The sequence below is a fragment of the Oryx dammah genome, unplaced genomic scaffold (genome assembly GCF_014754425.2).
Source record: "Oryx dammah isolate SB20612 unplaced genomic scaffold, SCBI_Odam_1.1 HiC_scaffold_4, whole genome shotgun sequence".
NCBI lineage: Eukaryota > Metazoa > Chordata > Mammalia > Artiodactyla > Bovidae > Oryx > Oryx dammah.
This window is the reverse complement of record NW_024070188.1, coordinates 56340329-56355602: the sequence shown is the minus strand read 5'-3', so window position 1 is coordinate 56355602 and position 15274 is coordinate 56340329. Positions and strand designations below refer to the sequence as shown.

The 15274-nt window shown below is 39.9% G+C and overlaps 1 protein-coding gene across 10 annotated transcripts in view; it reads left to right on the top strand.

Moving 5' to 3' along the window:
* EPB41L2 (erythrocyte membrane protein band 4.1 like 2) overlaps positions 1–15274 on the top strand; it is a 207269-nt gene that overhangs the window by 136094 nt on the left and 55901 nt on the right. For all 10 annotated transcript variants that reach the window (XM_040239212.1, XM_040239218.1, XM_040239217.1 and 7 more), the window contains exons 5-8: positions 3164–3206; positions 9263–9338; positions 11204–11422; positions 12924–13011. In XM_040239212.1, coding sequence (XP_040095146.1) covers positions 3164–3206; positions 9263–9338; positions 11204–11422; positions 12924–13011 — 426 coding nt within the window. The remainder of the gene's footprint in view (positions 1–3163; positions 3207–9262; positions 9339–11203; positions 11423–12923; positions 13012–15274) is intronic.

Below are 15274 nucleotides of genomic sequence, written 5' to 3'. Positions count from 1 at the left end.
AGTCTCTGCATGTGTCCTTACTCTTCAGGAAACATTTGAATGAATGTTTGAAAAGAAGAACCCCAAGAGGTAGATGATGTGATCTTCATCTTAAAGTTTAGAAAATTAAGGCTTAAAGAAGAAGACTAATAAGCCCAAGATCACAGAGTTGGTGGGAGGCCAGAATTTTGCTCTACATAGCTTTGATTCGAAAATCTGTGGCAGTCAAATCTTTAAAAAATGCGAATGGTACACCATAGTCTGTCATGGTGTGTGCGTGTGTGTGCATTCCTGTCTTTCTCTGGCTTTTCCCATCTTTTTGCATCTGCTTCTTGATCTACTCAGCACTTCTCAAGTATCAAAACCAAGAATTTATTATTTCTTTGTTAAAGAGTTTTATGTCTGCTATTTACTTGTAATTGATAATGCAGAGAATAAGTCATGTTAAGGCATTTTTGGGTTTTTTACTTTGTTTTTACTTTGGTTTTTTATGAACTCATGATTCTAGGCAGTAAAATTATATCCCTGTCATCGGGGATTGAAGGACTCATTGAAGCTAATTATTCAAATAAAAATAAACCTAAGAAAAATAATCTGTAGTCTTTTAAGATGACCACAGCATGAGGAAGGAGGAGGCCAACAAAGGCCAGGTACTCACCTACGGGTATTAGCTCATTATTGACTGGGGGATTTTTGCAGAAACTTAACACCAGTGGCCAGCGATTTGTTGTGTAAGTAAATATTGAACCGTTTCCAGTGAGTAACATTCAGGTAACAGAAGACGTTAATACGTCTCTGGTTGATAATGTGTTAATTTAGTACTTAAACTGGTTGCCTGGAGCTGCCAAGTCCTGTGAAGGATACAGGAAGTGGGGGGTCTCTCTTGGCCTTGAAGAGACCTCCTTACTCTTTGTGGGAGTGGAGTTCACAGTGTAGAAGTAGTTGTGGTTAACTGATGGTGAGCAAGGGGCACACCAGGTTGGTGGATGCAAGGAGTCCACTCTGCTGCCCCTATTTGATTACATGAGGAACTCTCTGACCACTTAGTCTCTGAATGGGCTCTGAAATAAAGAGAAGCCACTTTGACCTTAATATTGTGCCTGACAGTGTGGTGAAAAGTGGCCCAAGAGTGAGTCGGTCTGACGGTGGCTGGCTGGTGCGCTGAAACTGGTCAGCCATACTCCTGGGTCTGTGGAGCTGGTACTGACTGTCTCCATGCTATACAGAAACTGTCAAGTTACTTCTCCATGGCGTTGGTGCTTCAGGTGGGAATGGACGGTGCCACACGGCTGGGGCACAGGGTTGCTCCTGGGAGTCCCAGGGGATGGTGTTGCTTCCCCCACTTTCCTCTGACAACAGAGGTGTGTGTTTGTTTTTTTCTGTTCCATGGGAGGCATCTCTACCAACTGTCACACAGTGAAGCTGGGGATTTGGAAGGGTCTGTTTAGGCCTGGGAGACCAGTCATTTTTCTTCCCCCTTCTCTTCTTTCTCTGTGCTCGTGTTCTGAGGGATTTTTCCTTTTCAGTTTGGCACCAGTTGTCTCTGATTCAGTTTTTCTCGCTCTGGTGGTTACTTCCTTGGGTGAAATGCCACAACACTTTGCAGCCTCCTTCCCTCTTCTCCCCTAGCCACTCCCCAGGCTGGGCTGGGGACTGAGTGGTGTGTTTTCTCATTCTTGTGCCTCAAGAGAGCCCACCATTTGTGAGCCAGCTGTTGAGTGGACAGCAGCTGCAGGGCTGGGAAGCTGAATGCCAGGCTGTCTTCTCGGGCAGAATGAGAGCTGCTCCCTGAGACAGCACTGGAGGTACCATGAGGGGGTCCCTCAGGCCCTTCACTTCAGCGGGCCACACAGCTGGGCCACAGTCCTGTGAGACTTAGCCCAAGCTCTGGTAGCTCTTTGTTGAGAGGGTTGAATATAACCAGTGTTTGAACAGAGCCATGCACACCTTGGATCCTTGCTGCCCTAAGTGTAAGCTCTGAATGGCATAGTAAGACTCATGCTTTTGCTTTCAAAGCATCCTGTTATTACTACTACTTAATACTGTGTAAGATAATGTTCTGTTGTACCCATTCAGTGTATTGTTAAGATCGTAGGTTATAATTTTCTCTATAATGATAAATGTTTTAACTGTTTGCTTTATATATGCGAATAAAATTCTATTAATATTTAAAACACTAATGTTATAATACATTATTTGAGATGCTTTTAAGAATGCATGAAACATTTTTTTGTAAAGCCAGTTATTTGAATCATTTTAATATATCTCATAAAATGTAATTGTTCTATTAGTGAGGATAAAGTAAACTTTAATAATGACTTGATAAAATAGGAAACAAAAAATAAACATATAGCATATATAAACATATGTATGTATACATATATATGTATATATAATTCTTTTTGGATACACCTTTCACCTGTGTATTTGAAAGACAAATATTTAATGTCCTTAAATGATTTGAACCTACTAGTTCAAAGTTGGTCTTTTTGCCTTTAAGCTATTACAATGTTTTCCTGGAATCTTATTAAATTTTCTTCAAGTGTGGAAATAAAGGAGAGTAGAAAGAAGTTCCTTATGATTGTGACTCTTAACTTGGAATGAAGATTTTAAAAGATATTACATGAAGACCAGACAGGAAATACCAGTTCCAGTCTGACAGTGCTTCTCCATGGCCTTGTACAGTGGCAAGGAAAAGCAAAAGTCTAAGGAGGAGTTGGCACTAGGAGTTGAGAAGACTGTGTTAGATTGGGGTATATGTGCTTCCAATCAGTGGTTTCCAATTCACATTTTATCCTTCATGGATAAGAGCCCATCATTGTCCTCGACTGAGCTATCATTTCAGTGTCTGCAGGGGCTGTTTGTTCGCTGTTTGCTGTTTGTTCTACTGCAAAATAAAGACTATATGTAGATATGTTATGTCTCCTCATTTGGGTAGGTTTTGATTTCACATCCTAGAAAATGAAGCCCAAGAGATCCACCTTAAATTGTTTCAATATTTTATTTATAACACACATACACTTTCAAAAACAAATCAATACTAAACCTAGTGAAATGCTAATAACATAGGACTTTGTTAAAATACATTTATACTTAAGTAAGTACGTGAACTGTCAACTGTTTCATTTTGGACTATAGAGACTGTTTCTTATGGGTTAAGTAACCTTTTTTTCTCCCCTTGCAGAACTGGCTAGATCCTGCAAAAGAAATAAAGAGACAGCTGCGAAGTGAGTATTAGATCATCACACTTTTGAAGTTATTAAGTTAATATTGATGTCTATTTTTGTCTTTAGTAAAATTCATAGGGATGTAAGCTAGAATAAGATAGTGATAGAATGATAGACTCTAGTTTGCTTTCATATCATGTAGCAGGTTGCTGCTGCTGCTAAGTCACTTCAGTCATGTCTGACTCTGTGCGACCCTATAGGCGGCAGCCCACCAGGCTCCCCCATCCCTGGGATCCTCCAGGCAAGAACACTGGAGTGGGTTGCCATTTCCTTCTCCAAGGCATGAAAGTGAAAAGTGAAAGGGAAGTTGCTCAGTCGTGTCCGAGTACTGCAGCCTACCAGGCTCCTCTGTCCATGGGATTTGCCAGGCAAGTTGAAACTCATATTTTGTAGAATTATGACTATTTATTTTGGTGATGGTTTAGGGACTCTTCTACCGGGTCAAGAGGTTCTAGACCCCTAGTCTTAAATATTTCCTCATAATGTCTACCACTGCGAAACAACACCTGTTCTTTATTTCTGGGGAAAACAATGGAAAGCCACTCTTCTGTAACTTGCCCTTTTTATATAAAATGTACCTAATGTTACCCTTGCTTTGTCTACTTGATTTTGGTAGTGTGTCCAGTTAGTTTCGAAGACGGAAATGGCAACCCACTCCAATATTTTGCCTAGGGAATCCCATGGGCAGAGGAGCCTGGTGGGCTGCTGTCCATGGGGTTGTACAGAGTCTGTCTCGACTGAAGCAACTTAGCATGCATGCATGCATTGGAGAAGGAAATGGTAACCCACTCCAGTGTTCTTTCTTGGAGGATCCCAGGGACAGCAGAGCCTGGTGGGCTGCCGTCTATGGGGTCTGGGGTCGCACAGAGTCGGACACGACTGAAGTGACTTAGCAGCAGCAGCAGCAAGTTAGTTTAATTGATAAGCCGACCTCTGGCCCCAGAGGCATGTGGATACCCTGTTCCTAGATGTCCTGGAGTGAGGGTTTGAGGGGTGAAGATCATATAGAACCATTCTCCCAGCCCTCTGAGGTGTTTGCCTTCTTTCCTCCTTGGACCGCTTGTTGTGCTCTGAGTCTGGATTTGTTCTTGGTCCTGCTTGTCCCTATCTTCCATTTTCCCATTTGTTCTGTTGTCTCCCTAAGTGACTGATGTGTCTCTCTCTAACCAGCTTCAGTCCCCTCCCGTGACTGGTTTTGTGATATCTGCGTCAGGAATCATTAGCGCCACACAGGAATCTCTGATAGAGGATCTGGCTGCTTCATTTACTTCAGGGTCTGTGAAGGACTGAAGCAGAAAAGGCAGGGAGCCACCAACAGCTGGAATGTTTAGACAAGACAACAGCTTTCTTCCTAGCCCTTTGGATGGTAGGCCCCAGAGTCGTCCAGGGAGAAGCTGCTTCCCTGGGTGCTGGCCTGCAGGGCGCCCTCGGTACTGTTGGTTTCCTTTCCCTTCTTGTTTGTTATTCCCTACGTATTTCTTCCCAGCATTAAAACACTGAAACACATCTCTGCTTTTCCCTTCTATTTCTTTCCATCTACTTTCTGTCTCAGTTTTGATTCTCCACATTTGTTTTCTTCATTCCTTTCTTTCTGTCTCTCAAATTATTGATCATTTGGGTAGTTTTCCCTGTCATTTCTTTCCTTTTGTACTCTCTGTTTCCACTCTGAGTGTATAATTTATTTTTTCCCCATTTCCTCTCCTTGTATACTCACCTTTCTTTTCATGTTTTAAAGATATCTTTGATTAGAGTAACTTTCCTGATTTGCTCAGGACTGAGGGCCTGACGGGTTTCTCAGGCTATGGGGCTTTTAATGTCATCTGGGGTCACCCCATCTTTTGACTATCACCCTTGGCTTTCCATCCATTCCTCTGTCCTGCATTTATCAGCTTGATGTTTTATCCAGTTATGTTTGGTCCATAATAGAAAAGGGAGAGAATAAAGAAAAGTAGTAATTAGACATAGATACATTATGCTTACATTATGTACGAAACTGTAGCAGAAAGCTTTGGAGCTTTTTCTAGTCCTTTCTACAGTTGTTAAAACTCGGCAAAGTTCATGAATTCACAAAAGATACAGGTGCTTGGTTCTTTAACTTCTCTGAAGCTAGACCTGCCAAGGGACCCAGACCATGGACAGAACAGAATAACCTGTGAAACATGATTGATGTTCTGTTGAGTTTGTTTCCTATGGTTTGTTCTGGCTTTTGTTGGATTATTTTTATGTGCTACTCATTTCAGAGTCATGGAGCTATCCTAACTTTCAGAGGGCAAGACTTTCTTGCTGATTATGAATCACAGTCTTACATTTTGATTATTTGTGATGGTTTTTTTTCCTTTCTTTTTCCTTTTAAAGAGTTATTTCAGAATTTTCCTTTGTGGTTTAGCAAGAGGAATAACAGTAACACATAGGATTTGGCTTTTCCAAACTATTGGAGCTGGTTTCCTGAATGAAATTCTGTACCGTCCTGAGCATGAAAGTAGGCTGAGGAAATGAAGTTTTACCTCCTTCTTTCTGCTTGTGTTAAAATGGACAAAAGAACTGTTTATTCTATCTTAGGCCAGTCTCTGCTATGATTTTTTATTCAGTTAAGAGACAACTAACAGGTGAACATTAATCTTTTTTGAGTTCAGTTTAGTTCAGTCACTCAGTTGTGTCCGATTATTTGTGACCCCATGGACTGCAGCACACCAGGCCTCCCTGTCTATTACCAACTCCTGGAGTTTATCAACTCATATCCATTGAGTTGGTGATGCCATCCAACCATCTTATCCTTTATCATCCCCTTCTCCTCCCACCTTCAATCTTTCCCAGCATCAGGGGCTTTTCCAATGAGTCAGTTCTTCACATCAGGTGGCCAAAGTATTGGAGTTTCAGCATCAGTCCTTCCAATGAATATTCAGGACTGATTTCCTTTAGGATGGACTGGTTGGGTCTCCTTGCAGTCCAAGGGACTCTTAAGAGTCTTCTCCAACACCACAGTTCAAAAGTATCAATTCTTTGGCGCTCATCTTTCTCTATAGTCCAACTCTCTCATCCATACATGACTACTGGAAAAACCATAGCTTTGTTGGCAAAGCAATGTCTCTGCTTTTTAATAGGCTGTCTAGGTTGGTCATAGCTCTTCTTTCAAGGGTCTTTTAATTTCATAACTACAGTCACCATCTGCAGTGATTTTGGAGCCCAAGAAAATAAAGTCTATCACTGTTTCCCCATTGATTTGCCATGAAGTGATGGGACCAGATGCCATAATCTTAGTTTTCTGAATGTTGAGTTTTAAGCCAACTTTTTCACTCTCCTCTTTTACTTCCATTAGGAGGCTCTTTAGTTCTTTGCTTTCTGCCATAAGGGTGATGTCATCTGCATATCTCAGGTTATTGATATTTCTCCTGGCAATCTTGATTCCAGCTTGTACTTCATCCATTCCAGTGTTTCTCATGATGTACTCTGCATAGAAGTTAAATAAGCAGGGTGACAATATACAGCCTTGATGTACTTCTTTCCCTATTTGGAACCAGTCTGTTGTTCCATGTCCAGTTCTAGCTGTTGCTTCTTGACCTGCATACAGATTTCTCAAGAGGCAGGTCAGGTGGTTTGGTATTCCCATCTCTTGAAGAATTTTCCTGAGTTTATTGTGGTCCACACAGTCAAAGGCTATGGCATAGTCAATAAAGCAGAAGATGTTTTTCTGGAACTCTCTTGCTTTTTCAATGATCCAGCAGATGTTGGGAATTTGATCTCTGGTTCCTTTGCCTTTTCTAAATCCATTTTGAACTTCTAGAAGTTCATGGTTCACGTACTGTTGAAGACTGGCTTGGAGAATTTTAGCATTACTTCACTAGTGTGTGAGATGAGTGCAATTGTGCTGTAGTTTGAGCATCCTTTGGCATTGCCTTTCTTTGGGTTACGTGATGGTAAAGAATCAGCCTGCAATACAGGAGTCCCAAGTTTGATCTCTGAGTTGGGAAGATCCCCGGGAGGAGGAAATGGCAACCCACTGCATTATTCTTGTCTGGAGAATTCCATGGACCAGAGGAGTCTAGGGCCTGCAGCCCATGGGGTCACAAAGAGTTGAACACAACTGAGCAACTAACACTAACTACCAACAACCTATCAGTTCCTGTGTAAAAATTGCCTTAAAATCTTTATTTTCTCAAATGTACACAAATAAGACTATATAGATACATAAGACTATGTGTATGTATCTTAGGCTTGCCTGTATTAATATGTAAACAATCCATAGCTAGACATTTAGTTTATGTAGCTAAGTAGAAATGATAATATAAATAGTATATAACTAAACAAAAAATTTAGCATTATTGGTGTATTTTATCAGCTTTAAAATTGAAAATAGATCCTGAAATATATGTTTTATTAGAAACTTATTCCTGTTGTCTGTCCAGATTAGCATGTGCTAGTGTTAATACCTAGAAGACAAGTAAATAAGGATCCATTAAAAAATGATATGATAATCCTGTGATGAATTTGCTTAATTATGGGTTAAGAATGACCTCAAACAAGTACATATGTATCATGGCCAACCTAGTGCTGCTGGCCAAAAAATGGCATGTTTCTTAATACTCAAAATAGTTCCATATCTTTTTTTATGATGTTTTAAATGTGTAGAGGGAAGCAAAATCTGTTCCTTAAATTCAGCAGGATTGACTTTATTAGTAGAACAATGATGTATTCAGCCCAAACTCAGCAAGGGTGCTACGTGGTGCTGTGTGTTCACAGTAGGCATTCAATAACTATTCATTGACTTTTTTAAAAATTTATTTTTAATTGGAGGATAGTTGCTTCACAATGTTGTGTTAGTTTCTGCTGTACATCAACATGAATCAGCCATAGGTACACGTGTCCCTCCCTCGTGAACCTCCCTCCCACCCCCTCCCGCCACTCTAGGTTGCCACAGAAGCACCAGGCTGAGCTCCTTGTGCTATACAGCAGTTTCCCATTAGCTACCTGGTATACGCATGGTAATGCCTGTATTTCAATGCTGTTTCTTCACTTTGTCCCACCCGCTCATTTTCCCTGGGTCCGTACGTCTGTTCTCTATGTCTGAGTCTCTGTTCCCACCCTGCAAATAAGTTCATTGACTTTCGAGTGGGAAAAAAATCAGTGTGTCTATGGTGAGAAAAGAACAAAATGACCCCTGGAGCAAGAGAACTTTCCTTCAAGTCCAAAGTTAAAGCAACTGTAAAGCTTGCAAATAGTGTATGAAATAACACACAGACACACACCTTTTTTTTTTGTTTTTTATTTGGAAATACCATGAACTTTGAGTATAACTCTAAATTCAGGCCACTGTAATTATTTTGATCCCTTTTGGCAAATAATACCTGCCCTGTCCCCAGAGTTGTGTGTGTCTGTTTGTTGTTGATTTGTTTTTAAAGCCATCTGAACCATGATAAATCAAACATTTGTTAAGTGGTAATATAGATAGCAGTGTTTTAACTTTTGTTAGTCATTATGACATGCTTGCTTACTATATTTACTCTTTAGGCACACTACAGCAAAGTATATGTTATATATGCATATTTTTAAGCCTACTTTATAAAACCTGGGAAATACTTTTATTATCTTTAAGCATTATGATGTTTTATCACTCTCTCAAATAGGCCATTAATCATTTCTCGAATGGTTACATTGATCATCTGAAACCCCAACAATGTAGAAATCCTAGATTTCTTTTTGTTTTTAAGTGTGTAGATTTGGCATCTAGAGATCCTGTGGTTCAAACAGATCTTAAACTATTATGTGAAGGTTATATTAAAATTTTTGCATTCTAGCTCACCATGTAAAGGTACCTCACATGTGAGGGTACCGAACCTTATTATTCTTTAATGATGGGTTGTTTATGGAAATGATTTTTATTTTTTACTTCATTTTTGCTTTGTCAATGATATTTTCTTTAAATTAAAAACCAAAATTCTCCAAACTGATTTATGCTGGGACTGATCTATACTACATGAACGCCGATTGACCTTTAAGGTTTATCTGTAAATCGTCATTGTGTTGGTCAGATAAATAATCATAATCTTTAATAATCACAGGTCTTCCTTGGCTGTTCAGCTTTAATGTGAAGTTTTATCCTCCTGATCCTTCTCAGTTGACTGAAGATATCACCAGGTACTTTATGTTTATATTAAAAATGGTTCTTTACTTACAGCTCTCATTTCTGTGCCCTGGGGGAATGGTAGTAATTTCAGCATTAAAACAAAAATATTTATTCTTGAGTTTGAGAAGTTTCCTGGGAAGTGAATATTCCAAAATACTTTGAAATGTTTCTAGTTTCAAAAATTTTGTTCACTTTTCTTTAATTCCCCACTTATATTCAAGTAGTGGATTTTTTTTTTAATTGCAACAATTTTGTTTCTTATGTTATCCTGTCAAAAATTACTGGTACTTAATATTTCAAATTTTAATACTAAGATGGTTTTTATTGTGTAACCCATGTGTGCCTGTGTAATAATCTTATATTACAAAGGTGTTGCAAAGGCAGAAAAATTAAAAACTTTTTAAAATTTATTTTTGGAAGTCTGTTGAACTATGATTTTTTTTTTCACCCCACCCCCCACCCCGCCCTCCTCCCTGGACAGCCCAGTTCCCCCCTCTACCCTGTCCTGAACCCCATGCCGACAGTGATAGTGAGCTGACTTTCATCCTTAAGAAAATTATGGAGCACTTGTCATTCCTAGAAAATTAAGGGGCACAAGTACTTCGTTTACTGTGGGATTATGATAATGATAAACAGAGTCCTTGCCCTGCCTGACAGGAGATTAGGGTGTAATACAGGTGTAACTGAATTGGGGGATGGCTGATTCCATGTACTGGGCCATGTTCTCCAACTCAACAAGAATCCTGGACCAGAAGCGGCTTGTCTGTTTGAATGCATTGGGTAGAGGCGAGAGGAGGGCAGGGCCATGACACTCATGCCAGGCAAAAGAATCCACAGGAAGAAGCTGGCAGCCCTGAGGAATGGCAGTCTCTCAACCGTCTTCAAGAAGGAGGGAGGATCCTGCCACTTTGTTGGGTGGAGTTGATGATAACCTTTGCAAGTAGTTACATTTAAGAGTAGAAATTGGGTTTTAAAATGTTACCACAAAGAGTTGATAGGAAGATACTCTCCCTCCCCAACCCAGATCCTCAGAGTATAAAGAACGTGTTTCTGCATGTTATTTAGTAAAAGCCAGTATTTTTTATAACTGTATAATAATCTACTTGGAACCTGGAATGATATAATATTATGATTATGGCTACTAGTTACTGATTCCCAGGTACCATGCCATGTGTTTTATTTATATTATCCAATTTTTTGCCCTTACCTTCAAAGGGAAATTGACGTTCTTCCCATTTTACAGACCAGAAGTTAGTCTTAGGCATGTAAATTAATAGTCAGCTCTGCCTGACTCTCAAACTTATGCCCTTTCTACTGCAAACTGAATTAGTTGCCTCTTTGGATGGGGTAAATGGGCAGGGGAGGGCTTCCAAGTATAGACTAATTTGTAATTATTATTAAAGGATCTCAGGAAAAGAAATTAGTATGAAAAGGGTAGAGAGAATAAAGGGTGGGTGACCTTAGCTTTTCTTGCAAATGCTTAAAAACTGCAGCTATTTCTTAAATTTTATTAATCTCTACAACTTTTGAAGGGCATGCAAATTTTGATTAGTTTTAAATCCAAGGAGACTAAGTGATTAGAATTTCACCTGCAGTCACAAAACTCTTTATTGTAATAGTAAAAATACACTGTTGCCAAAGTAGCAGTTCAGAATTTCCATCTATTACTTTGCCCTCCTGATTCAGTTTCTGTAAATAAGTCACAAAATTAGGAATCTGTGGAGGACGACAGGCTTCTTGTTACAGAAGACTTTTTGCTCTGGGTTTGAAGAGTGCCATACTGTGTAGTATTTTTTTTTCAAAGGAATATTGGAATTATGAGTGTTACAATCTTGACTAATTGTTCTCTCTACTTTTTCTTCCCTGTTCTTCACAGATACTTCTTGTGCCTTCAGCTCCGGCAGGACATTGCCTCAGGTCGCCTGCCCTGCTCTTTTGTGACTCACGCCCTCCTGGGATCTTACACGCTGCAGGCTGAACTTGGGGACTATGACCCAGAAGAGCATGCCAGTCATGACCTCAGCGACTTCCAGTTTGCCCCCACCCAGACAAAAGAGCTGGAAGAGAAGGTGGCAGAGCTGCATAAGACCCACAGGTCTGTAGACCTGCTTACTGGGGAGACAGTGGCTATGGTGGGTTCAAATGGCTTCCCTTAGCACTGGCTAGACATTTGAGTATAGCTGACAGGATTGATCAGTTTGCCCTTGTGAAGCGTCACCTAGGACTGGTCAAGACAACTTGCAGTCATTGAGATATCCTTTCATTGTCTTTATGACTATAATATGAGGAACTGTGCTCATGGATCTGTTTTCATTTATTAGATGCACACACACACACCCTTGACACAAATGTATGTACTTGTTTGGCATTTATTGCATTTCTTCTGCCTTTTAATTGTTTTTATCACCATATTTGTGACAGCCAAGGAGATAATGAAGCATCAGGATTTGAATCAGAAATGTGAGTGGCAATGGACACAAAAGGAATGAACCTACAGTTGGTTTCTCTGTCCACAGAAGATGACTCTGGTTTAGCTGAGGATTATTAATTACTTAAATACCATGTTACACTTTGAGAACATTTACATCTGTGTGAAAACAAATGGCTTTCTTAAGCACAAGTTTTTAAAACTCCCAGTGACCAAGTTCTAACTTGTCCCATATTGCAAAATTGAATTTTTCAAAAAATTTGATTGAAGTGACTTGAAAGGAAATTTCAGAGATTAGAGGCTTTTTACAGACCACCTTCACTGACTTGTCTTTAAAAAAATTAATGCAGTATTTGGCTTTAAATATTTTCTTATTAACTTTATTCCAATTTTGTTCAGTCGACATGTATCATAGAATTTGAAACTGAAATATCAGGTGCTGAAATACCATGGGAAATGTGAAGATTAACGGAAGCCTGCTTTCTAGGAGCTTAAGATTTGTTTAGTTGGGGTATGTCAGCTGTAAAATCAAGTACAGGTACTTCTGATCTTTAGTATGATCAATCCTAGTGAAATAAAATTTAGGAGAGAATTTGTCTATTCAGGAAGACACAATGACTCTATATTCTTTTATTTTTAAAGTTAATTTATATTGTACCCATTACTGCTGGGGTTTTTTCCCTAGAAGAAAAAAAATGAAAACTTTCTAAGATAAAAAGGGTGAGGGGTGGAGGGCCACCTCTTTGCAATGAGTAGGTTCCTATTGAGAATGCGAACAGCCAACTCATTGGAACAGACCCTGATGCTGGGAAAAATTGAGGGCAGGAGGAGAAGGGGGCGACAGAGGATGAGATGGTTGGATGGCATCACCAATGCAATGGACATGAACTTGGGCAAACTCCAGGAGATAGTGAGGGGCAAGGAGGCCTGGCATACTGCAGTCCATGAAGTTTTGAAGAGTTGGACATAACGTGGTGACTGAACAACAACAAGAAAGAATTGCTGGAGGTTGAGAGTTGAGCCTTCTTACCTATTTCCTCCTTGTCTGCGCATTTAGCTGGACCAATCCCTTCATCCTAAACTCTAAGCTTATGTACTCCTTTCCCCGTTTTGGCTATATTTGCTTTGTATCCACCAATAAGATAATGTTGTTTCTTTTGATCCTTAGGGGCTTATCTCCAGCACAAGCTGATTCTCAGTTCTTAGAAAACGCCAAGAGGCTTTCCATGTACGGCGTTGACCTGCACCATGCTAAGGTACTGGGAGTGTGACGGGGAGGTGCCTCTTCCTGGTCTGTTGACTAAAGTTCTGAGAGGGCTTTCATTTTAAACGAGCCTACTTCACTTTTAGCAAAGGCTACTCCTCCTCACCTGAGGGGCTCTATAATAGTTCCTTGGGGTTTCTGGTTGTGGGCAGGCCCATTGATTCTCCCCCGTATTCTTCCTTCTTTTCTCAATGTTATGAGTTGATCCCTTTTCATATATACTCACTATAAGACTCACCTGATCAGCCTTCTTTACTTCTCATCCTGTCTTTATTCTGAGCTTTTGCTCTGCCATGTGCTGCCTCATGTCTAAAAAACATCTCCTACTTAATGATCCTAGTTTTCATGATCAGGTAGTAGGGAGAGTCGGGATGGAGAGTGGGGTTGGGGTTTCAGAAGATAAGGTGAAAGATGTATTTGGTTTAGAGCAATATTTCCAGAGTCAACTCAGCATGAGGTGGGAACCTATTGTTGCCTGCTTTTAAAACACCCTGCCAATCCTTCCGTGTTAGGAAGTGCAGGTTATAGGAGTTACAGGATTTGAAAAATCTCTAGGGAAGCCCCTCACTCAAATATATCCTCTCTCTTTTGGCCTCAGATTATTAATTCTTGCTTTTGTGATAATAGTACTTCATATTTGCAAAGAATTGCGTTTTCCTCTGTGTCTTGTTATTATGAGAGAAATACACATTCATCATAGAAAATAGAGGTGAACAGGATATAAAAAGACTGAAATCAGTTTATGCAGAAACAAGCACTGTTAATATTTTTTTTATTTTCTTGTTTTATTAAAGAAAATCTGAGCAGTGTCACATTTTAAAAATGAGATTATACTATGAGTATTATTTTGTAATTTTTTAAACTTGCTCTTAGAAAACACTGCTCCATATTAGTAAAGAGTCTCTGACAGCAACATTTTTAACTGCTAAATGCTATTTACTCTTAATTTTTAAAAGCACTTCCACATATACTATCTTATTTATGGTTTGGATGTTTTTATTTTTACAAAAACTACATAAAACAGAATGCAGATGGCTTGTTACACTAACTGGCTTGTTGCCTGCAGCCACATAGTGTAAAGTAGTCCCATCTGTGTGATGTCTGCTGATATATCCTGCTAGGAGTTGCAACAGATCTTTTCCACACTTCAGTGTCTTGTAGCTCATTTCTCTGTATGATGGGGACAGGCGGAGTCAGCAGACACACAGAACTAAGGGAGGGAGGAAAGAGCAGATTTGGTATCCTAAAGGCCCCCAAAATTCATGTCTCCTCTAAACCCTGTTATTCTTGCCACACGTGAGTCTTCCATCTGCTGCTTTTATTGATCATTAGTGAGAAACCAGTTTTTAGATGGTAATCCTGGAAGGTTTCAGCATTCTTGTTTTTGAAGTTATGGAGAAGGGGATGTCAGAGGATGAGATGGCTGGATGGCATCACCAACTTGATGGACATGAGTTTGAGCACGCACTGGGAGTCAGTGATGGACAGGGAAGCCTGGCGTGCTGCAGTCCATGGGGTCTCAAAGATTCAGACATGACTTAGCAACTGAACTGAACTGATGTTAGAAAAGTTAAAAAGTCTGGTTTTGTTAAAATTTCAGTTCTTACTGTATGGTTAGGAGTAGATCACTTTAGAAAAGTCAGAATAACATGCATTTATTCAGTATATCATCTCGTGGACTTGTTAGATAATACCTGATGACCAAGATATTTGTAGCTCATTGAAAAAAAAATCTGTAGCAATTTAAAAACACTTTTCATGTAGCTTAAAGTTTTGTGTGTTTATACATTTTTCATTGCCTTGAGATCATGTTTAAAAGTTTTTAATTTATATTTTACTGTCAAAAGAGTTTTTAACGGCACACTTAGGTCAGGACAAGGTGAGGATGTTGAATAAAAGGGCTCTTGACAAAGACACACGGAAACCACAAGAGTAGAATGATACCTGTGAGCTGTTAACAGCAGCTCTCCTAACTTTCTGGGTGTGGATTGGTTAGGCAGAGAGTAGCTGTCAGAACTCAGGGGAGAGATCTGTGTGAAGAGGGCTTGACAGGAGCTGTGATTGTCAAAGACAGAGGCACCCCGATGTGACTACACAGGGAGGGAGTCTGGGTGTTGAAACCCCTGACCTTTCCAACTTCTTCCTCTCTGATCTTATCTGAGAACTTCCCATTGGCTGAACCCATTGGAAGTCAGTGGGCGTGGGATCCTGTTGATGTCCCTCATGGGGCGGCTTCCTGAGGCAGTAAGCACAGC